The 22,595-nt window shown below is 34.8% G+C and overlaps 4 protein-coding genes across 5 annotated transcripts; 1 reads left to right on the plus strand and 3 right to left on the minus strand.

Annotated features, from left to right (window-relative positions):
• Nucleotides 1-3,272, minus strand: LOC135134749 (phospholipid scramblase 1-like). Of its 2 annotated transcripts, XM_064063561.1 has the most exons (7): nt 3,156-3,272; nt 3,013-3,108; nt 1,563-1,673; nt 1,290-1,507; nt 914-1,243; nt 793-863; nt 1-49 (listed from the first exon to the last, which is right to left on the minus strand). In XM_064063561.1, exons 1-6 carry the CDS (start codon nt 3,175-3,177, stop codon nt 828-830), a joined length of 813 nt encoding a protein of 270 aa, XP_063919631.1. In that variant the 5' UTR covers nt 3,178-3,272; the 3' UTR covers nt 1-49; nt 793-827. The 2 variants fall into 2 exon arrangements, with proteins under 2 accessions (XP_063919631.1, XP_063919632.1); XM_064063562.1 differs by lacking the exon at nt 1-49 and having other exon boundaries at nt 135-863.
• A 10,221-nt stretch (nt 3,273-13,493) lies between these two features.
• On the plus strand, nt 13,494-14,479 carry LOC135134115 (uncharacterized). Its single transcript, XM_064062723.1, has 2 exons — nt 13,494-13,901; nt 13,951-14,479. The coding sequence occupies exons 1-2, from the start codon at nt 13,805-13,807 to the stop codon at nt 14,337-14,339; spliced, it is 486 nt and encodes a 161-aa protein (XP_063918793.1). The 5' UTR covers nt 13,494-13,804; the 3' UTR covers nt 14,340-14,479.
• A 4,035-nt stretch (nt 14,480-18,514) lies between these two features.
• Nucleotides 18,515-20,705, minus strand: LOC135134682 (uncharacterized). Its single transcript, XM_064063440.1, has 2 exons — nt 19,320-20,705; nt 18,515-18,591 (listed from the first exon to the last, which is right to left on the minus strand). The coding sequence occupies exons 1-2, from the start codon at nt 19,905-19,907 to the stop codon at nt 18,526-18,528; spliced, it is 654 nt and encodes a 217-aa protein (XP_063919510.1). The 5' UTR covers nt 19,908-20,705; the 3' UTR covers nt 18,515-18,525.
• A 172-nt stretch (nt 20,706-20,877) lies between these two features.
• LOC135134105 (uncharacterized) lies at nt 20,878-22,490 on the minus strand. Its single transcript, XM_064062712.1, has 6 exons — nt 22,310-22,490; nt 22,061-22,257; nt 21,797-22,016; nt 21,547-21,742; nt 21,277-21,495; nt 20,878-21,221 (listed from the first exon to the last, which is right to left on the minus strand). Exons 1-6 carry the CDS (start codon nt 22,365-22,367, stop codon nt 20,978-20,980), a joined length of 1,134 nt encoding a protein of 377 aa, XP_063918782.1. The 5' UTR covers nt 22,368-22,490; the 3' UTR covers nt 20,878-20,977.
• Nucleotides 22,491-22,595: the final 105 nt, after the last annotated feature.

Here is a 22,595-nt window from a genome sequence, read left to right on the forward strand (position 1 = left end):
TTTTAGTAAGAATAAAACGGTCAGACTTTATTTTTCACAAATTCACGAACTATTAATCAGTGCCGAAACCAAAGAATATTTAGGTATAGGCGAACCTTGTGTTAGGCGCCCCTCCCCTATACATAAAAATGCAATTTTACAGAACAGTTTTATTTATATTTTTTAATAAGTATGCAAAACAGATACTATGATAAAATATAAAAAAAAGAAAAAAATTCGAGATTATACATATAGGTATATAATATGTATAAATCTATAAATATTATATAAGTTCAAAATAAAATCAACATTAAAAAACCTGTCGCACCGGTTACATGTTTCTGAGCTTCCGTTCAAAATAAAAAAAGATTAATATGACATAATTCTTGGTATAGTTTTGGAAATTTCATTCTACCCTATAAAATTTTATTGACGATAACGAGAGGGACAGTAGTACAATGGTAAGAAATATTTATGGCTCACACCAGTTCACTCGAACTTGTCTGAGAATATTTGGCAGGTAGTTGTCCTCATAAAATAATGCTCATTTCCGTTCATAAGTAACGATGGTCCCAGCCCGGACCTGGATTATTCTGGTTTCTAACATCTGGGGATTACCGGCACGCGACAACTTAAGTTGTAAATATCTCTTGCTATTGTACTACTGTGCGTCTCGTTATTGCCAATAAAATTTTATAGGGTACAATGAAATTTTCGAAACTATACAACAACATTTTTGGACGAATTTGGCGCCCCTTGTCGTTGGCGCCCCTAGGCAAGGGCCTACTCGGCCTATAGCTAGTTTCGGCACTGCTATTAATAATAAAATATCTATAAAAACGGTGTTGTTAATTATTCCCACTTCTCTCGAAGAACATGATGTCCTACAAAAAAACTTCTTAAAACCCAATTCCATAAAAACCACAAAACATACAATTAAAAACAAACCACCCATTAGTACAGCCTTCATTTTCACATCTAGATCCAACGGAAACGAAATACTAAAATTGTCAGCATCAGTAAACGCCTCCCTTAACACACCAGACCATTGTTTCGTAATTTTCCCAACATCAGTCTTGCCATCAGCTGACGTAATCCTAAACTCTACATCATTACAACAACAACTGCAGGTAAAAAACGGGCCTTCAATTCGCAAAATCGTATCCCCATTGGCGTCTTTAACAGCAAAAGTTGGATAGAAAATGCTCCATTCTTGCTGGATTGTCCCCAGAATAGTTCCAGGGGGCGCTGACACTTCCATACTCTAGAATTTTCATGAAATCAAAATTTCAGAGTTATTGTAGACGTACTTGTAGGCAGCAGGGAAAGCAACAACCTTGGCAAGCTAAGGGTCGGTAAAAGTGTATCACTTCGGTTTTGTAGTTGTCTAAAATTTTCATGTCGAAGGGGCGGATTTGACCGCAACAGTAGCGGACGAGGCAGTCGGAGTCTTCGGCCGCGTAGTAAACGTCCTGTCCTAGGGTGTTTCTTATTTTGAATTTATTCTTCGTTTCGAAACCGGTTATAGCTGTATTGAGAATAATAGAAGATTTTATTGTTATTTTGGAGAAGAATTAATGTACCTTCGAAGAGTTCGATTTTTTGGTGGACGAGCAACTGGTCGATCATGCTAAGGTACTCTAATCCTGGGGGACAGTTTGGTGGTATGCCTGCGGGCATGGGCATCCAGTTGGCTGCAAACAATATTTTCGTGTATATAAAAGCTGGCAGTTTAACATTTTTGACTTCATAATAATGTTCATTTACAATAAGAATAAGTATTTTCACGTCCAGTTATCGCTCTTACGTAATAGGTAGGTACATGAATTTTACTGTTTACCTTAGAACTCTAGATTTTTGAAAAAAGATATCAAAAGTGTCATTTAAAAACCATGAAACCGAATGCTCTGAAACGTTTTAAGGTAATCGTAAACATGGCAAATCACTAATAGATTTTTTTTAGTTACTAATTCTAAACACTTGATGACGCCATTTCAAAATTTTGTTACATAAATCCTACCTAAAATCTGCAAAATGTTCTGTGTTAAAATGTGTAGTCTGTCTGCACATTTATAGTTTTTACGATTGCTTATAAAGGTATCTCAAAAAATTTAATGAATGAGAAAATATAGCTTACAGATTAAACCAAAAAGGGCCTAACTCAATCCCCCAAAAATTCTAGCAATACCGTGATGTTGTTATATTAGTACTCGTATTACACTGTACATATCCAGATCGACATATTTATCCCTACTGTAAAATTCATGACGTCATCACAAAATTTTTAGTAAAAATTCAGTTGAAACACATCTTACCTGTGATTTAACAGATGGCATCTATTTTAGTTTTAACTTAAAATGATCACTATCAAATTGTGAAAGTTTTGGAGACTCCTGGTATTTTATTTTGGGAGGAATCTTAAAAGTCCCCTACGTTTTGTTTTTGACAGAAGTTGAAAATATTTCCGGGGTTCTTGTGTTTTGATCTTTGGAAAAGTTTTAAAGAATTTTGGACACGTTGTTAGTGTCTTTTTTTCTAAGAATGTGAAAAAATCTTTGAGGCCCCTTATTCTTTGTTTCTAATAAAATTCGTAGAATCAAAATTTTTAATTTATCTAAGAATCTGAATTTGTTTTGTTTCCTGCGTTGCAAAGGCAAGGGAAGTTTTGTTTAAATATCAAGACCAATAACCAATTTTTATCATAACATTTCAAAATTTTCAACAAAACTTAGTTTAATAAAATTTGTAAGACATCTTGCTGCTAAAAATATATAGTGAAGATTTATTAGTATTATTATATATATATCATTATGATAAAAAATTATAGTTAATCCAGTTAAGTACCCACTCCAATGCTGATAAGCCAAAAATCTATTTTTAAAACAAAACCAAATTTACGAAAACGCAAAATTTTCAGATGTAAGCAATTACACACGATTGCAAAATGCACTAGATACGTCACAAACTTCAAAATATTAATCAATATAGTTTGGTCTTAAAACTATAAACCTTTTCTTAAGAAATTGAACTTACCTGGAGGACCTCCTTGGGCCGTTGGTTGGTTTATAACCGGCAGTTCAACTCCATACGAAGGAGGATGATTTTCATGGACTCCGGGTTGACCATGATCTAAAAATAAAAGCATAGTTTCCCGTTTCGAGAAGTATTTTGTTTACCTTTTGGTGTCGCTGCCGGCATTTTGATCTCCAATGGAACTAAGCCAACAAGAAATTATTGAAGCGAGTTTTTCAATATATGTGGTTATCGGAGTGATTCCTTGAGCATGGGGAAAAATGATGCGCGTGTAAACATAAAGTTGTGATAAAAGATAAAGTGATAATATAGGTACCACCTTGTTCTGTGAATCAATAAAGCATTGGATGTGGTTATCTACGTCAAGGAATTCAGAGAAAGTTCACTTTATATACTTTTCCGGTACTTGTCTTTCCTGTGATAAGTGTTTTTGCCGAAAAGTATATATTTTTTTTATGAATGTGCTTAAATCATGTGATGTTTCAGTTAGTAACAAGTCGCCAGAACTACCGGAACTACCCGAAATAAAAATAACTACTCTCTCAACAGACGCACTCAAGACTCAAGAACACAGTCGCAACATTCAATGCTGGAAGTTCTGGTCATACATGCACGCACTTTTGTAAATAAATCGCTTGACTGACAAAACAAATTCTTCTTGTACTCAGGCTTGTATCTGCGGATTTCCCCGCCACATGAACATGAGAATCAAGGTGAATATTCGCATATACACAAAATACTTATAACATATTTTTCATTTAAAATTGTTGCTGTTTTAGTGTTTTGAGTTAGTAATAACAGTGATTTACAAAATGAAACTTTTTATAATCAGCAGACATAAAACTACACGTTCATAACGTGTTTTTTCTGCTGATTTACGACTCAACTTTTAGTTTTTTTTTTTTTGCACGTACTTATATTTAAAAATTATATAAAGAGAAAATCATACAAAATAAGGTATTTACGCGAAAAAAGATCCTTATCATCTTCACAAGGACATAAAATTCAATTTGTCAGTCATTAGCTAACCATAAATATTAATAAACTACATGAAAATGTAATGTAATTTGTTGACATGGTCACATTTTTGTCAAAAATGTACTGATTCGAATATTTCGAGATCATGATTGCATATAGTACCTATACTATAGTCATGTCCATGTCGATTGTCTCGAACTGTTATCGATTTAAAATCAGCCCGACTTGATAATAAAGTGGTGCATGTTAAATTTATCGCTTGTCAAAAATTGCATTTGTTTATTGTTAATTAGGTATGTGAGGATCATTTTTAGATAAAATACCAATAAATTCCTTGAACAGATAAATAAAATCTCTCGTATTAATACTGTGACGTATGTTAGTTATAAGTAGTATACAGTTACAACATATCTATTGTACGTATGATTATTATTTGACATGATTTGATTTTTGGTGATACATTTTAAAATTCGTAGTAATTTATATTTGTTTTAGTATTTCCTCATTTGAAGTGTTTTTTCAAAGCAATACTTTTTTGCGCAAGTTAACAAACACTAAAAATATTTGCTTTCGATAACACATTATTATAACGATGAATGAACTGTGTTTATTTTAAACTTGCATGCAGTTACGATTTATTTAAAATTCTTCTTATAAGGCAAATTTAAAATAAGGTATATAGGAACTGTAAGATTATTATAAGAAAGAGTCATCACCTAGACAAAAAATAAATTTTTGTTTACCAGATATATGAACTAGATGTAACTACAGTATCGCAACTTACAAAGTTTTTTCCGAAATACGTACATTTTACGAAAATTATTATTAATTACGCCTCAGAAATGAATCGCACTATTTGTTTTTTTTTTTTTTAATTCAAAATAAGTAATTACCTTTTAGTTCTACATAAAATTATATGTATATTCCGGCAAGGCACTAAGCCTCAAAGTGACACAATAAATGTTTATAGTAATTTTAAGAAAATGTGTTCTACAAAGTTATTCAAACTAACAAGGCATGCGACCTTCACATTTGAAGTGACGTTTAGTAAACAACATTCTAAAACGAACCAGAGAAATTTTGGTTAGGGATTTGCCATTATAACAATATCGTATAGAAAACAAAATTTTAAATAATAACAGGCTGCGATTAATACATGTATAAGGTTATCCTATTTCTTTCCACTAACATTAGCTCTCTGTATAACACGGCGTACGTGTACCGATCACAACCTTCCTTTATCAAAAATTTTTGTTCATACGGTATAAAACTAGAACACTGGTCGCTTTCATCTCATTAAGGGAATGACCTCACTAATTAAACATGCACTTAATTTTCAATGTTGTTAATATATTAAACAAACCCCCTAGCAAATTCCTAGTTATCATCCTAATTATCTCCACAAAATTTAATTAAGCGAATGAGTAAAAAAAATTATCATTAAATTATAATTAATTTAATGTAGGTACTTTTCATACTGATCAAGCTTTCAAGTTGATTATTCTCACTAGTGGTATATTAATTATCCCGATTATAATTTGTTAAAATGACGCTTAATATTATGCCATCTAAACAAAAATAACTATTTAATTATTAATAAATAATAGCTAGTTATTTTAAAATGAAATGGTAGTAAATGAAAAAATATTGCAGGTCATAATTTCCAACAAAAAGGGAAAGCTCAAATATTCTATGATTCTATATTGTTACGATTGACGGGCGAATAATTAATTGGGCGTAGGTAAAAACTCAACAATTTATTTCTTTTAACTGGTATTTACACGACTAACTACGATTACGTACAAAACAACTTCGCAACTTAAATGCACTCCACTCTTGACTGAATCGGTTCCCGAGGGTGGCCTCTATTTAAACCTATGCGTGCCTCTCGATGGATCCAGAACGCCGTATCGAGAGTCTTCTGGGTCCGCAATCGAGACTTCCGCTTGCATCCGCGCGGCTCATGAGTCAGACTACATACGAGAAGCAGCACGTACATACTAGAAGACGCATAGGCGTCGTACCGGGGCGGCGTATTTCGTAACAATATGTAATAATATATTCATTCGTCCGTAGTATAAACCTTTTGCACGACAAAGATGGTTGCTGATTCAGTAGTAACAGTCATGTGAAAAACATGGTAATATTTGTCCGCACTCAAATTTAGGTTGGCAACAGTGACAAATATTACCATATTTTTTAGCTGGACCACTGAATCGGTGGCCTACTTAGTCGTGCAAAAGGTCTCTTCTCTATTATAATTTATTTATAGCATTTTTCATATTAATTAAATTATTCCTACTATATATATATATTACTTATCTTGGTTATTCTTTGTTAAATTTTTGTTTATTGTTATCCCATCTAAATCGATGTAAATGTTTAGTTAGTTTAGTTATTCATAAATTAATAAATAACTTCATTTTAAAGTGAAGTCTTAATATAATTGATATCTGAAGGTAGATTTCCAGTAGAAAGAAAAAAATGCGTTTAAAGCTAGATAAAGTTCACCTAGCCTTAAAGCACCACAATCACCATTCCCAACTTATTTAGATTTATATTTTTATGTGCTACAGTAGGTGGTGTGATAACCCAGACATCCCGCCTTAATTTGACATGTGAACATACATTTTAAACCCGCGAAAAATTAAAAAATTTGGCCTTGAACTGTGAACTTCAGCAAAATGGAACCTACGTTGTGTTTTTTTATGGCAGAATGCGTTCTAATTCTATGTGGTGAACCCCAAGGTCAGAAAAATGCCCCAAATAAAACACAAAATATGAAAAACAAAAATCGTTTATTCCTCCAACCGGACGAAAAAAAAAAGAAAAAAAAAAAGCTGCGATGAAGTCCATTTTGGAATTTCTAATGTTGGTAATTTAACTTGAATATTGTTAGTAGGTTATAACTTAAGAGTTGGTGATACCGATATTTGTGAATCTGGTTAAAATTTGGAGATAAGATGTTGTGAACGTGTGATTACTCTATAATATAAAGATTCGTATTGTTCACGAAGATCACTAAGAGGTTCTGTCGAAGTGCTCTCTTCATCAGTTTGTTTGGCCAGTAGACGAAGTTTCTAATGATTCGATAATTAATTATTTGCCATTTATCTAACTCATCTAATAACGGCTCAACGCGTGGTAGTTTGTATCTACAGCCGTGGTCTGTATTTAAGGCCAGTCGCTACGTTTTCTGCGTGGAATTTTCGGTCTATTTTCAGAATGTAATATCTCCGTTAATAACAGACCTACGGTTTTGAAATTTTACATGTATGTTGTCCATAACTTTCTCTATATAACCTAAGAGCAATTTTGTTAAAAACAGTTTGTGATCATATTTTTCACAAGGTAGTTAAGAACATTCATTATCATTACTAACTCAAGACTCTTTCAACATTCATCATTCGTCCATCACTCACTCACTTAACATTCATTTCTGGACCAAATGATCATACTGTGATAACCCAAACATCCCGCGTAAATTGACATGTGAAAAAAAGTGAAAAGCCCTTGAAAAATTCAAAAATTCAAAAATTTTGCCTTGGCTGTGATCGTCTGACAAAATGGAACTTACGTTGTGTTTTTTTTTTGTGGCGGAATGCGTTCAGATGCAAGTGGTGGACCCCAAGGTTGGAAAAGTACCGTTAAATAAAACACAAAAAATATGTAAGACACAAAATGTTTTATTCCCCCACTGACAAAAAAAAAAAGAAAAAACAAGCTGCGACTAAGTCGCGCAGTTTGAAGACCTTCTTAGTGCTCAGCTACAAAAAAAAATCCAAACTTTGATTGAAATCAAATTAAGCCTTCTAAATCAATGCAAATATTTGAATATCATAAATTTGATAAAAACAACGCAAAATGTGAAGTAAAGTAACTGGATGCAAATACAAAAGTTATTACGGACGTTTGGCGGCAAATTTAAAATTATGCCAGTCAACAAGAGAACAAAATTTTTGTACACCGGCAACGGCACCAGAACGCTATAAGAGTGTGACGACCGAACTATTCCAATTTCATTCTAGAACACAGCAAAATTACCCATAGGGGGCGTTGTAGCAGGAGCGGATTTGAGGCTGTTCTTCCACCACGACGGTGATTCTATTCTATCGACAAGTACTGCCGCCCAGCACCCCTCTATCACGAATAAACGTGCCTAGACGACCAGGCAGTTACAGTCGCAAACTCGTGGTTGGGTCCCGGCTATCACGAAGCCGACAGCGTTACGCCATCCCGACCGTCCCTGACTTCTATTCAAGACCTGCATCTTTTGTGCAGATGGTGCGGCCGCCAGCCGCCAGTTCGATTAGGAACCGCGCCCTCCGCTTCTGCCACGTGTTTCTGTGTTTTTTAACCTCAATTCCATTTAAATGTTCACTTTATATAACTCCGATATTAACGACAACTGAACATGTGTTAAAGTTACAAAACAAGCAATAAACAACATTTATTGGCATACACTCTCGTTAATTTTTTTAAAGAGCAAAGAATTCGTATCTGAGATTAAGATCGGACATTAGACAATTTTATGATGGAAGCATTAATCAACAAAATATTTACAAAACAAAAAACTAGCAAAGATTTATAAAAACCAAAAAAAAAAGATCTGGTGTTAAGTAAAACTTGTGCAGAAAAAAAATACGTGAGGTTAGAGACTGCAGAGCATGAAAATTTACGTTCAATTTAAATTATACAGCAAACAAAATTACTGGGGCTAAAATTGTGAGATAAAGAAAATTGTATGAGGTGAAAAATTGCAAAGCTAACAAAATTACATGAGGCTAATATTTTATGTCCATTCGAGTTATTGTTTAATTTTCAAAAGTGAAGTTATTCAGCTGCATTGTGGGCCATCGTTTTACATTCCCCCAGACGAACAAACACACAAAAACATAGCAGACAATCTGAAGGTTCAAAATGGCGTCGAACGAATGCGTCGTTAAAAAAAAAAAATGCGTTAAAAATATGTTTCCCAAAAATGTGATCAATCCTGTGGCGTTATGCAAATAATGGTCTAACTCAAAGGAATAAAATGCACGTCCTACATAACTCACAATGTTGTTAATTTGTTCAACGAGATTTTACAGTTCAAACATGTGCTCGGTTTGAAAATACTGTTTCAACATGGCCGCTGCCAGAATAAAGAATTTACCTGATGTTAAATTATGCCACACTTATCAACGATTCAAACATAGAATTTATTATGTTAAATGATCCCTTGATCCAACTGACTAGTTACTTAAAACCATTAGCTTTGAGAGTTTATATCGTGCACTATCCCCAGCTTATCCCAAACAAACACATGATAAATAAACAACACAAAATGTACCCGGCGTTGCGAGGAATATGCGTCTCGGTGATGTAATTTTCAACGTTGCGAGAAAATATATCTCGGTGATATAGCTTTCCACGTTGCAAGAAAATATCTCAATATCTTGATGATGTGATGATGATATAACTTGACGGTTACTGTACCTCAGTCTACGATATTATGAATTCTACCGCACTTTCACGGTCTTTTCCCAGAGTGGAGCAACGTTGATTTAACTGCCGTAAATGAACTATTAGCAATCTTGTGTGACGAATTAAGAAGTGTTAAAATGTAACACTTAAGTGTAAGCATCCAGAAACGTTATTCATAATTAAATAAACAAAGAATGAGTCCTGACTAAGTGAATTTCATGAAATCTCCTAGCAAATGCTCTACCTAAATATTCTCCGGACCGTCAAATTGTGTTAGACTTAGTTAACGATTAAAATCCTAACATGAACTGTGAATTCACAAAGAATAAAACCAATTTACAACACGTGTTCGCGTCGATCGAAAATTCGCATATTTCCTCTTCGAAAGCCGCAAAAATTAGCTACGCGTGTTGGGGAAACTGTGGCGTCGTCGTGGTTACGATTAAGTTTCGTTAAACGAAGGCTTTCCCTTTTTTATTAACTACCAAACCAATTAACCTAGTTAATTCACCAAACCAACAGTGGCGTGCCACCTACTCTCTACCAAATAAGTAACCTTCGCTACCAATCCTCACTAGATACTACCAAGAAAATCTCTAGGAGCTACCAACTATCAGAAAAGAACTAAACGTGCACATTGTCGCCTATGTTTAACGATTTTCTTGATTCAATTTCTTTTTCAAATTCAAATTATTCAAATGCGATTTCGCGCCGCTGTTTTTTTTCAGCGCGAAATTTTAATTCAAATCTGGTCACCACAATACACATTCCAATATTCATATTTTAAAACTTATGTCATCTATCAATATATATATTCCAGTGGCGGCTCGTGACTGTCTGATGTGGTGAGGCGATGATAGAAGTTTGACAATAATAGTAATATTACTTGGTCATACTAGTTAGTAATAATAGAAGTCTTGCCTGAATACCGGTCATTCCCGGGTCAGTGGTAGGTCCCAATAATAATAATAATAATAACACTGTAACGAAGCGAATTTTCGCGGGCCGGAAACCGTGACGCGTACCGCGAGAGCCGGGGGTAAATTCGCGATCGCCGCGCCGCCGCGGCGGAAGAAGAGGACTCTTGCCTAAAACTCCAAGGAGTGCGGAAGTGCTGGGGCTGTTTGAGTGATTTTTGATGATTGAGAAGCGAGAAGAGTGCATTTCGACCCTCCGACCACCGTAAGTACCTTTTTGGGTCGTCTGCCCGTGTTAGTACCGGTTTTGGAATCGCCGCTCCCGAGCGAGAAACCGTGTCACCGTCACCGCGTTTTTTTTTGTCACCGTCGAAAGTCGACACCGTCGTACACGCGTCGTTACCGTCACCGCGCTCCCCTCCCGGGTCGCCGTACCGTCTTCGCGCGATTTCCAGATCTCAAGGTCGCCGCCCCTAGAGTCAGAAGGAGGCCGTCCTGAGGGAAGTTGCCGCCCAGGAGGAACGACCGTGCCGGACGTTTAATTCTTTTTTTGTTGTAAAACCGTTTGTTAGCTATTTAAGTTGTTTAGCCGTAGTTTTATTATTTTAGACCGTGTAGCTGGTGGCAGGGAATAAACCCTATTTTTGTTATAACACATCCTCGCCGTTTTATTTATTATTCTCGAGTTTTCGCGGCGGCTCACCACCTGAATTCTGTGTCTCCGGCTTTAGAGCACCCCGGCGCTCCCTCCCCCGGAGAGGGAGCTGGCGCCCGAGCGACCGCCGCTCCTGACCGAAGGCGCCACCCCCGGCGGCGTGAAGGTAGCCGCATAAGCTTGGTCGACCAGACGTGTTTCTGACATCAGCGATACTAGTCGACCCAAAGCTTGGCACTCAAGTACGCCGCCACCCCATACGTTATCGGCGAGATTTCGGACCGTCACCGGACCGTCCGTCCCTCTCATCCGGAATTTCGTCGCAACACCCATAACACATTGAATCAACAATGTTTTTACAAGTCAAAGTTTTGTTGAAAGTAGCACTTTCTTGGAGGGATTCGGGAATAGTTGTTGTGTTCTTTTCTAAACGTTTTAAGCCCATGAAATTTTTAATGTGTACTTTGGAACTTTCATGTAATTTTGCACTTCGGATGAAATTCTTTAAATCGTTATATCCCGGGATGTTGTGTAAATATTACGGCAGAGCCATTTATGTTTCGTAGGTACCAAGTTGATTTAAAAAACTTGGAGTACTGACGATTCTGTCGCTTATCAATGGAAGTTAAATGAATTGACGGTTTTGACTGCTCGATATTTAGCAAAATTTGCCGACGTTCTAGCTCGGTTCGCCGTGAAAACGGCGTTTCAAGAAGCAACATGACGATATCGTAATCGGGATTCATTTTTCACTCACCTGTACCTATGAAAGAGACAATGATACAAAACACCAACACGTGGCTTTTTATTCACGTTCATGCTAATTACCCACGCACCCCGCAACCCTACCGTTCTGTAAAATAAATGGAAAAATGGTTTCATGAGTACGCCGAAATTGGCCGAGAAGCACCGAAGATATCGCCTCAGTTCCGAGCGAACGCATGTATAGGAGTATAGGAGCTGAGCCATGGAAATCCTTGTCTGTGATTGGGCTTCGCTGGTTCAAGTGAACCGACGTTCTGGCCGCTTCAGTTAAAGAACTAGGGGCATAAATCATACTGTATTCAACGAAAAATGTCAGCAGGAAGCGTAAAAAATAAAAAATCATGTACAGATTTCCCATTTCAACACATTTTTGTAACTAAAAATGCATTGAAAACTCTTTTTAAATTATAAATTAAGTCAATCTGTTCTTAAGATATATGCTGTGAGGCGCCGCCTCACTTGCCTCATCTGACGAGCCACCACTGATATATTCTTATTATTCGCTTTTCTTATTCATATCCACACATTCAACAATTATTAATAGATAGAACAAAGCTCATTTATTTTGTATCCCTAAAATAATTCCTCCTCCATTGTTTTCGTACTGTAGAATAGCAAAATTGACTTTATTAGACATTTATTACTAATTAATACAACTTATAACAAACATGAGTAACAGTAACGTGTTAAATTGGTTTTAACGCAGGCTAAGCGAGCAGCTTGTCTTAAATTTGCGAACTAGATCTGGGATTTACTTCCTGGTGTGTCAGTTCAGTAACAGGAAACTTGTAAGTAGTACCAACTTTTCTGTTCGGTGGTAGTACAGTCTTATTCGATGAAAAAGCGTACCTACAGTATATTGTACACGTTCTTGTCAGTGACAATTTAGTGACACGATTTATCAAAAAAATCCATCTAATAATAATTAATTAGTCGAAAAGGACAATTCTGAATCAAACCTGTTAAAATTTAAATGTTGTAAAAAAATAAACAACCAATGAGATTTACAAAATTAACTCGTTAACTATGGAAATTTGCAATTTTGACACCCTTTAAATTTAACAAGTTTTTACATTATCATCAATATAATCAATTACAGTTTGCAAGTATGCCTCAACATTTGACTCTCCTCAAAAATGTTCATATCATAACGCGACTGTAAGATGGTTGGTCAATTTGAGTTGTTGCGGTAATTACAAATTAAACACAAGTGCAATTTTAAGAATTAATCCGGGACAGCAGACAGACTGACAGACGAACAGACAGACGGAAACGGGAGACCTATTTCTTCGTCTTCTAGGGGTCATGAAAGGTCAAGAAAATATAAAAGTACAGAGTCGGACGACGGACTCGATTAGAATACTGCCTTTGCTTACGCTCGGGAAGTAATAAGAGGTCCTCTTGATCAGAATTTTAATTAGACACCCACTACATAAAAGAGTAAATTTTAACGTGAAAAAATACAAAATATTTAGTTGTATTGTGTTGCATATTATGTACAAAAATGTTTGACTGTTTAAAAAATCAGAAACTTTGTTTCAGTAAAATAATAACAAAATTCATGACAGCTGCGCAAATTATATTCATTGTATTTTCCTGGTTATTTTGAAAATGAGAGTAAATAAAATTTATCATTGGTAAATAAATTAAGATTAACTCCATCTATCGCGGCAACGCCCAGTCACTGCAGCTCCCTCTCTTTGTTTACCTTTCGTTTGACGTTGGTGCCGGTTTGACAGCTGGCGATTTGTTTGCCCGTAATGACTTGTTTAAATTCATGAAAATAAATTGAATAAGTGGCGTAAATTGTAATTCCTACCATGAAATAATTTATTTCATTTAACCCCGTGACCCGGCACAGTGAACAACGAAGTGCTAGCAACAATAACAACATAGAAACAACAACCAGTATTCATAGATAACAGTCACAATTTCGATCTCTGATAAGTTATCACAATGTTGTGTGTGCCCGACAACCCCACCATCTAACTCCCATTATAGTCGCCTTCCGATGAACGCCCCAAGAGATGTAACGGCGACAAACATGTATAGGTTAAAAGTGTACAAAGGCATCTTTTGCTTTATCCTTCTCTTTGACTTAGTCCTAAGTGAGCAAGTGCGTTCTCACCAAAAACCCCACTAACTGTCTTGTTTTAGGCAAAACCTGCAGCACAGGCGATCTCACTCGCCACCCCCAGTGCCACGAAACCCAACTTTGTGACGGCAGGACCGGCACCTGTCAGTGCCAACCGGGCTTTGAACCGCACAATGACACGTTCTGCATCAGTGTGAATCCCCGCAGTTCGCGAGCTTCAACACCAAACACTTCTAGCCTTGTAGCGAGCCACAACAGTGGCTCGATTGTTGCCGGAATCCTCATTCCATTATTTTTAATACTTTTTGTGATATATGCAGTGTATGTTAGTAGAAAGTATAAGTTAGTGACGTGGTTTAGGAGGAAGATCCACCAAAGAAACAACAACTACGACGAATTTATGATTGGACAAGAGCAGGATCTAGAGGATGATGATCCACCTCTTCGCTAAGATGTGCCATACAACACTTTCTCTTTACTGTTAATGTGAATTAGGTTCTTGATTCCGAATTCCACTTTGCCATCAATGTATGCCTATACCAAAGCTCTTATATTTGTAATCTTAATCAATAAATTAATTTATTACTATTAGAGGTGGGTTTCTGTGTTAATATAATTGTCAATGATGATTCTTGAGGGATTACAAAATAAAAATAACATTCTAATAGCAGTCCAAAATCAATATAGCTGAAAGCCACTCGTCGTTTAATAATTTACAACTTCATTATTATTTTCGTATACTAAATTTTACATTTGACCTTTCGTTTAGTAAAATATTGAAACGAATCACCGACTTAAAATTCACGTCATTTCGTATTTACGCGAAGTAATTGATTTTCCTTGCCTCGAAAGCAGAACAACTACTTCTAAAAACTTCGTTTAGTCGATAAACTTTGGCGATGATGTCATCACTTTTTACCGACGCAAGTAACAATACACATAGGTTACAGTAAGGTTTCGATCATTGGTAAATTGAAAATCTATAAAAGACATAACAAACCATTTATCCTTGTTAAGTGTTAGATTATTCAGTTTACACCAATCAAGTAAACGATTAAGATTGTGTTGAAGAATATCACAGTCTCTTGCACTATAAACTTCAATAAACAGTTTAAGATCGTCAGCAAAAATCAGTTTTTCAGTAATTAACAATGTCATTAATAAATATTATGAACAATAAGGGTCCTAAATTGGACCCCTGTGGGATACCAGAAGTCGGAGAGATGGAATTAGAGCGAAAATTACGATATATAAAAACTTGCTGTCTATTCATTAGATATGACTGGAATAATGTGATCAAGGGATCTGAAAAACCATATTGCCGTAACTTGTCTAATAAATATACATATAATGGTCAATTTTATCAAATGCTTTACAAAAATCCGTACCTATAAATTGTATCCACTTGACCACGATTATTAATGGATTCAGAAACGAATTGTGAAAAACATGAAGATTAGTTACAGTAGATCTTTTTTCAACAAATCCATGTTGATAAGGAGTAATAAATGGTTTAACAGTAGAATAAATTCGTTTGTACAATAATGATTCAAATAGTTTAGCAAAGTTGCACAACAGACTAATAGGTCTGTAATTCTGAACATAGGTCACATCTCCTGATTTAAATACCGGACAGATGTTAGATGTTTTCCAAATATGAGGTATTGAACACTGTTTTAAAATGCAGTTGAATATTTTTGAAAGTGGGGTCACTAAAATATTTACACAATCCAAAAGTAAAAAACTAGGAATACCATCAGGGCCCGCCGTAAAAGAATTTTTAGATGATTTTAAAGCTAGAAAAATATCGTGTTCTGAAAAGGAATCACAAGAAACAAAAAGCTGGGGAGCTAGTTTAAGATTCGTTGATGGGCAGCTGCTGGGATCAGATTCAGAGTAGGTAAACACTCTTGAAATAATCAGCGAAAGCAGTGACTATCATATCAGGAGAAGTTAATTCCGTGTTATTGTAACGCAACATAGTACCCGGAATTCTTACCATTTTTTTTACTTTGAATAAAGGACCAAAACTTTTTTGGGTCATCTGTAATCTTGGTTTCGATCTCCGCAGTATATTTCTTATAAGACATTTATAATTAGACGGATTTGAACAAATTATAGAAATAATTAGATTTGTATTTTTATATATAACATGAATCTTATCTTTAGTTTTTAAAGCAGTTATTATTACTTTATTAAACCAAGGTGGATATTTGTGACGACGGATACTATTATATTTAATTTTTGGTACCGCTAAATCAAATATTTGAAATAACTCTTTGTAGAATAACGAACAAATCTGATCAACATTAGAGCAAAAGTCGAGAATGTTCCAATCACAGGACGTTAGTTTTTCATATAGCAAGGGATAATTAGCTTTTTTGAAACTGTATTGTTCAATGGCATTCTTATTAAGAGAAAAGACCTTAGGGGTTTGATCGTTGATGTTAACTTTTATTAAAAAGGGTAGATGGTGAGCATCAATTTTATTGACAAGAGAAAAGTCAGCAGGTTCAACAAGGCAATTAAGATTAGAAAAGACTAAATCTAGGATTCTTTGGTGAACATTTTGTACAGAATTGAGTTGAGAAAGATTATTAAATGCTTGAAAATTGTTAAGGATGATAGTTTGATGATCGGAGTTATTAGCATTAACAATAAATTCTGCAGCATTAAAATCCCCATAGATGAAGATCTTCTTCAATTTTCATGAATTGATAGGTACTGATTATGTCAAAAAATAACTCAAAGTCATGCATAGATGAAGGTGAGGTTACATAGACTGCAAGAATGATAATACTTTGACCTTTGTGAATAATTTTCACACCTACAACATTAATACTCGGAACAATATTGTTAACATTTGAAAGATCCAAACCAGTAGATCGAATTGTGTCACGAACACCAATCAGAACTCATCCACCACGGGAAACATTCATAATTTGAAAGTCTTTGTCCTGTCTGTAAACTACAAAGTCATTAGGAAAAAGTTCACTCTCTATTATATCACTGTCTAGCCAAGTTTCAGTAATTGCTACAACTTCAATATTCGTATTTAAACAGAATATGTTCTTATAGAAATCCTTAACCTTTGTACGCAATCCTCGGACATTTTGATAAAAACAACAAAGAGGAGATTTATTATTTTGATAATGTGGCTTAATAATGTTTGAACATAATGGATTCTTTGTTAGAGAATAGGAGTGTAAACTACCAGAATTAAGTACAATTGATTGCTAAATGACCAGGCCAAATATGTCCTGTTTTAGTTTCGTAGTGATATTATTATGAGCACTGCATTTCTCATAATCCCAAACAGCATGATTGATATCTGTATCCAGGTTCTTATTTTTTTATATTTAAATTATTACAATTGACGCATTTTAAAGAGACTGATTCCTGATTACAATCTTTCAAGCCATGACTAGCGCCGTATCTAGGACAAGATAGAGGGTTTCTGCACTATTTAGATGAATGACCGAATGCATTGCAGTTAAAGCACCTAGTAATATCAATGGCATCATATATGGAACACCCATTTAATCCTATAAGACAGTGCCCAAGACTTATAGCTTTTTTATAAGGTATGTATGTAGGTCAACTTATAATACGGCCTGAAAGATTTCTTCATTTTTCTTTATAGTCAGTGTTGGGGACAGATACTTTTAAAAGTATCTAGATACAGATATAGATATATGGAAGATAAAAGTATCTAGATACAGATTGTTTTCGATTTTTTGGAAATGTATCTAGATACAGATACAAGAAAACAGATACTTTTTGAAGCTTTGGCGAATAAAATAACTGAAAACATGTTTATGTATTTTTTTATGTATTGTTTAATGAATTTTTTAAAATTAACAACATTTCGAACGTATTGTCACCTAAATTATTTCTTCTTGATGTCAGAATTTGTCACCCGTTCCACAGGTGCAGAAGAAGGGATTGTGGTATTAAATTTAAAAAATAAACATTTTACTGTAGCATAGTTATTCAAGACTGAAAAATCTTTTCTTTTTTCCTGCAAATAGGCCATCGCTTCGCTGTTTGATGTGTCGCAAATTGTGCAATATTTATTACGTACGCTTAAAAAGAATATTTTTTTTGTTTTTATTCCCATACTAGGTACAGTGTCCAAATTGTGTTTGAGTATATCTAATAATTATCTCCAGCATTAAAATTAATATTTCAAAAGAATACGGGAAATGATTATTCTGTGCTGAAGGTCTGTTGTCCGCAACCTGTCATAAATTATTATTCTCTCAATATCGGCTTACGATGTTTTTATGACCATGTCCGGTAATCGTCTATCCCGGTGCGGCAGGTACATACATTTTAGGAAGAATGCTGGTTCCGTTTAAGGCAAAATAAGTACAATTTCTTAGAAAGGTATTTAAACCCCTTATAGGATCAAATGCTGCCTGGCAGGCCGGAATCACCAGACTGCAACTTTAAATTTTCGGATTTTTGTTGAAACTCATTTTATTTTAATCTCGTTTCACGATTTCTGAGAATATATCACGATAAATTATTCTACCGAGGGTTGTAAAAATATTAATTTTATTGCTCAAGATAATTACACTTCAACATAATCGGCACATTCTAGGGCAAAACGGACCTGCCAAGCTCGCCTCGCGTTAGGTCCAACAATGAAAAAGTGAAGAAATGACACATGTGGCAACAGGAAAAGATGCTACATTTGTCTGAAAAATAAAGGTATAAAACAGTGACAAATATGCGATTTATGCGAGAGAAATGTATGTATTGAACATTCGATTAGTCGATTACAGAACTAATTTGTGCTAATTGAAAAAATTAATCATTATGTAACACGCAATTATTATTTTCTAAAAATAATAACATACCTTAAACAAATATTTTTACTATTAAAATTACTCTTATTTAATAACACAAATACAACCAGCGGGCCTACCGGACCCGGGTTGCTCAGGTACACAGATCAAATGCATGATAAAACGCAGTGAATAGTGAATTGTGGTTTATGGTTTTTAAAATACCATCTTACCATGGCTTAGATTTATTACCCCTCTGGGTTATATTTAAAGATGTATAAGTACTGAAAGCTACAATGTAGGAAATTATGTTATTTAAAATATGAAAATTTCCGTGACAGAACACTATTAGTGGACCTCTTACCGCTATTTTTGTTTATGTGAAAAAAATCACCAACATGAAGTATCAAAAATTACTACTAATATAACTCAACTAATAACTACTTAAAAAAAGTGAAATAAAAAAATGTATCTGTATCTGCGCCATTAATTTTGTATCTAGATACAGATATTTTGTGCTTAAATTCGATTATACCTAGATACAGATACTAGATACCCAAAAATGTATCTAGATACTTTATTTAGATACAAGTATCTAGATACTGCCCAACACTGTTTATAGTACTAAATTTCAATACCTTACAAACTGCACCCTCACCGAAAATAGAGTCGTTTTGCTTCTTCATACAAGAAACTAGGTCGTCTTGATCAACATTTTTGGGAATTCCGGAAATTCTGATGCGGGGTCCCGGTGTTTTGATTTCACGTACTTCATATACATCTGCTAATTTATCTTTGGTGACTTTCTTAAATAAGGTAGGGTCATTACACTTTACGAGCAAACGGCCATCTTTAAATGTTTTAACTTTGCCGTCTTTGTTGTCTTTCAGAGGGTTTACAATTTTGATTACATCGGATTTAGTTTTAGAAATAGTCTGCTTGTCATCTTTGGGTTTAACAATAATTGTCGATTTTGAATTCTTACTAACCAAGCTAGCATTGGAAATTTTAGCCGATCTGTCTTCTAAATCAACATGAGTGGAATGATCAGCAACATTCCCAGACAAAACATTGTTTAATTTAGTTATCTCAGCACGTAAATAACTATTTTCTTTGACTAAATTTTGCACATTGTCTTTAAGTTCGTAAATTACATCAATAAGAGGTTTTAACTGCTGTTGCACAATGCTGTTACTGTTAAGATTTTTTAGAGCATCCGTTGACATATTAATCCCAGTAGCTTCCCCAGCTTCCAGAAGAATGGAGCAGAAACTACATTTTCAAGACGACAGCTTGGACAGTTTTAATTGGTCATATTCTTCTTTACCAGCATTAGCACATTCTGAATGAAAATAAGATTTACATGTGTTACAAGACAAGTGATTGTCAGTACGTCCAATTGTATTACTCCATTTAGAACACTTGATCGCCATCTTTTAAAATAACAGTGCTATTCAGTTACACTCAACCCGCATAGGGTCAGATAACGTTCAAGAATAAAACCCAACAACCAACAACGATAAGGTATTATCAGAGGAAGCAAAAACCAAAGAAATGAATCGAAAAAGTTCAACCAAAAAACGAAAATAAATGCCAATAAAGGCACTACATTAAATTATGTTATTATATTTACTTATCTTAGATTAGGTGTAGAAGCCAGCCAAATCACGCACAATTCCAAAAAATCCTTCAAAAAACACTCCAAAACGAAAGAGCACACACACACACGTCCGCACCGTGCCGCGGTTCGAATTATTTATTTTATTAATTTAACTAGTGATCGTTATTTTATTTAAAAAAACATTACTGTTGACACACGATGTATAAATTAGCTAAAAAAGAAACAAATAAAACTAATCACTCGTGAAAACATACTTTTTAGTAGTTTTTGGGAAATATTTCAGGCTGGTCAGTTTTTTTTCCCGGTCAGTGTACATTGATAAAGACGACCACAGTTCTCTTGCATTTATAATATCGTTTTTGTAGGTTGATAGGGTGGCAACTGGCAATTTATATCAAAATAATGACCAAACAAAAGGACCGACGTAAGATAATTTTGTAACGTTAGGTTTAGAAATTGTGTTTAACACGATTGTTTTAAAATACAATTTTATTTTGGGTAAATTGCTACGTGCAATAACTAGAACGCGAAATATTGACGACTTCTCTAAAAATTCTAAAACCATTAAAAACATGTACCTAGGAACTTTTGTATTCCAACCAAAATAGACAAATAACATTTATGGTCAACAATAACACTTAGAAATATTTTTATTTTACCACTAATTCACTAACATTATCTTTTACGTTTTCTTGGAGAAAGAGACACAGCTGGTGGTAGCGGTATCTTCAAAATCATCACATTTTTATCCTTACTATGTGCACTGAATGCCAAAATTCTACCCATTTCTTGAAGTTTCTTAACACCCAACTTAATATTCTTGGAAAGAGCCTCCATATTCACTTGATAATCAAGGGCTATCATTAACAATACAACCATGTAACATATAGTTTTGTCCCTCATTGACAATGGTCGGGTTCTACAAAAACCATCTTAAGAATTAAAAAATAAATAAATAAAATTATAAAATGTACCTCCCCGTGTTGGAAACTACAGAAAAGTTATCTAAAATGTGACTATTCACATCAACTGATGACTGACAGATTACAAATTTCTTTGTAATAGCTTTAGCTGGCTTATTAATGAACTTCATCAAATAATCAACATAAAGTAAAATTTTTGCTGTACCTATTACACTATCAGAGGTCGAATTTTGCAGTTCCGTTAGTCGCTCTTTAATAAATGGAGTCAACCTAAAATCACACATGTCAAAAAAATACACTTAGAAACACACACAGACAGACTCTATATTATCCAAATCTGAGGACAACGCATTTGTAGCTTCTTCTTCTAAAGAATCTAAAACATTTTCTGGCACTATGTCATGTAAAACATACACTTGCTCTCTTGTTGAAGCATCTCTATTTATCGGAGGTCGATACGCGCTATCATTTTCTGCTGATTCAACTACAAATGACTCAGAGCCCGTAAAATTGACACCTACAAGTGGAGAAGTAAAGAAAAGAAAAATCAAATCACACAGTAAAAACTCACTAGCTACTGTTTGTTCCAACTGTTCTTGCACATCTTCAATGTTCATTTTTAACCTTTCCCTTTGTTCAGTAATACGTTTAATCTTTTTAGAACCAAATTCCTTATTTAGTTGGCTTATGGAATTATTAGGGTTAAGCGTTGAACTATCTGTGACATCGCTGGATTTTTTTGGCTGGCACTGGGGGGTTACTACAGCTGTGTCTACTGCCACCAGGCGCACCTAAAAAAAATTTTTAGCGAGTGATAACACATAATTACCCGCACCTTTCCGGTTTTGCGATTCGAAATTAAAAGAAACCGATTATTTAAATCGGCTGTCTCATCGTCTTTAGTGATTTCACCAGTGTACAATATATTTTTTGTGGCTACCCCGACGATTGTTGTTTTTGGGGACTTTTGGTATATCCCGGTGTGGAGCTTTCCTTCTTCGCCTTCTTGTAATTCACTGTTTTGGAATTGGACTGAAAAGTACGATTTTTTGTTATCATCTTGGGAAAACGGGGAAAGTCTCACTGATAACGGGTCTTATTCCGTCTTCGTTGTCTTCGATTTCTGATACAGCATGCACCATTTTAAGGGAACAAAAAAATGTGGTATAATTTAAAATAAATAGAGGCGCCTTGAAAAATTGCACAAATTCCTCATGGAAAACTAACCTAAAAATGTTGTTTTGTTTTTAAATGTGTCGGCAATGTGGCAGATTATTTTACCGATGCGTATATTGTGTTGCCTAACCATCAATTACAAAGGAATAACAACGGATAAGGTACTGTAAAAATGAAGTCTCATATGATACCGT

The sequence above is a fragment of the Zophobas morio genome, unplaced genomic scaffold, assembly GCF_036711695.1.
Source record: "Zophobas morio isolate AGI-343-1 ecotype UQ-CSIRO unplaced genomic scaffold, CSIRO_AGI_Zmor_V1 ptg000023l, whole genome shotgun sequence".
NCBI classification, from domain to species: domain Eukaryota; kingdom Metazoa; phylum Arthropoda; class Insecta; order Coleoptera; family Tenebrionidae; genus Zophobas; species Zophobas morio.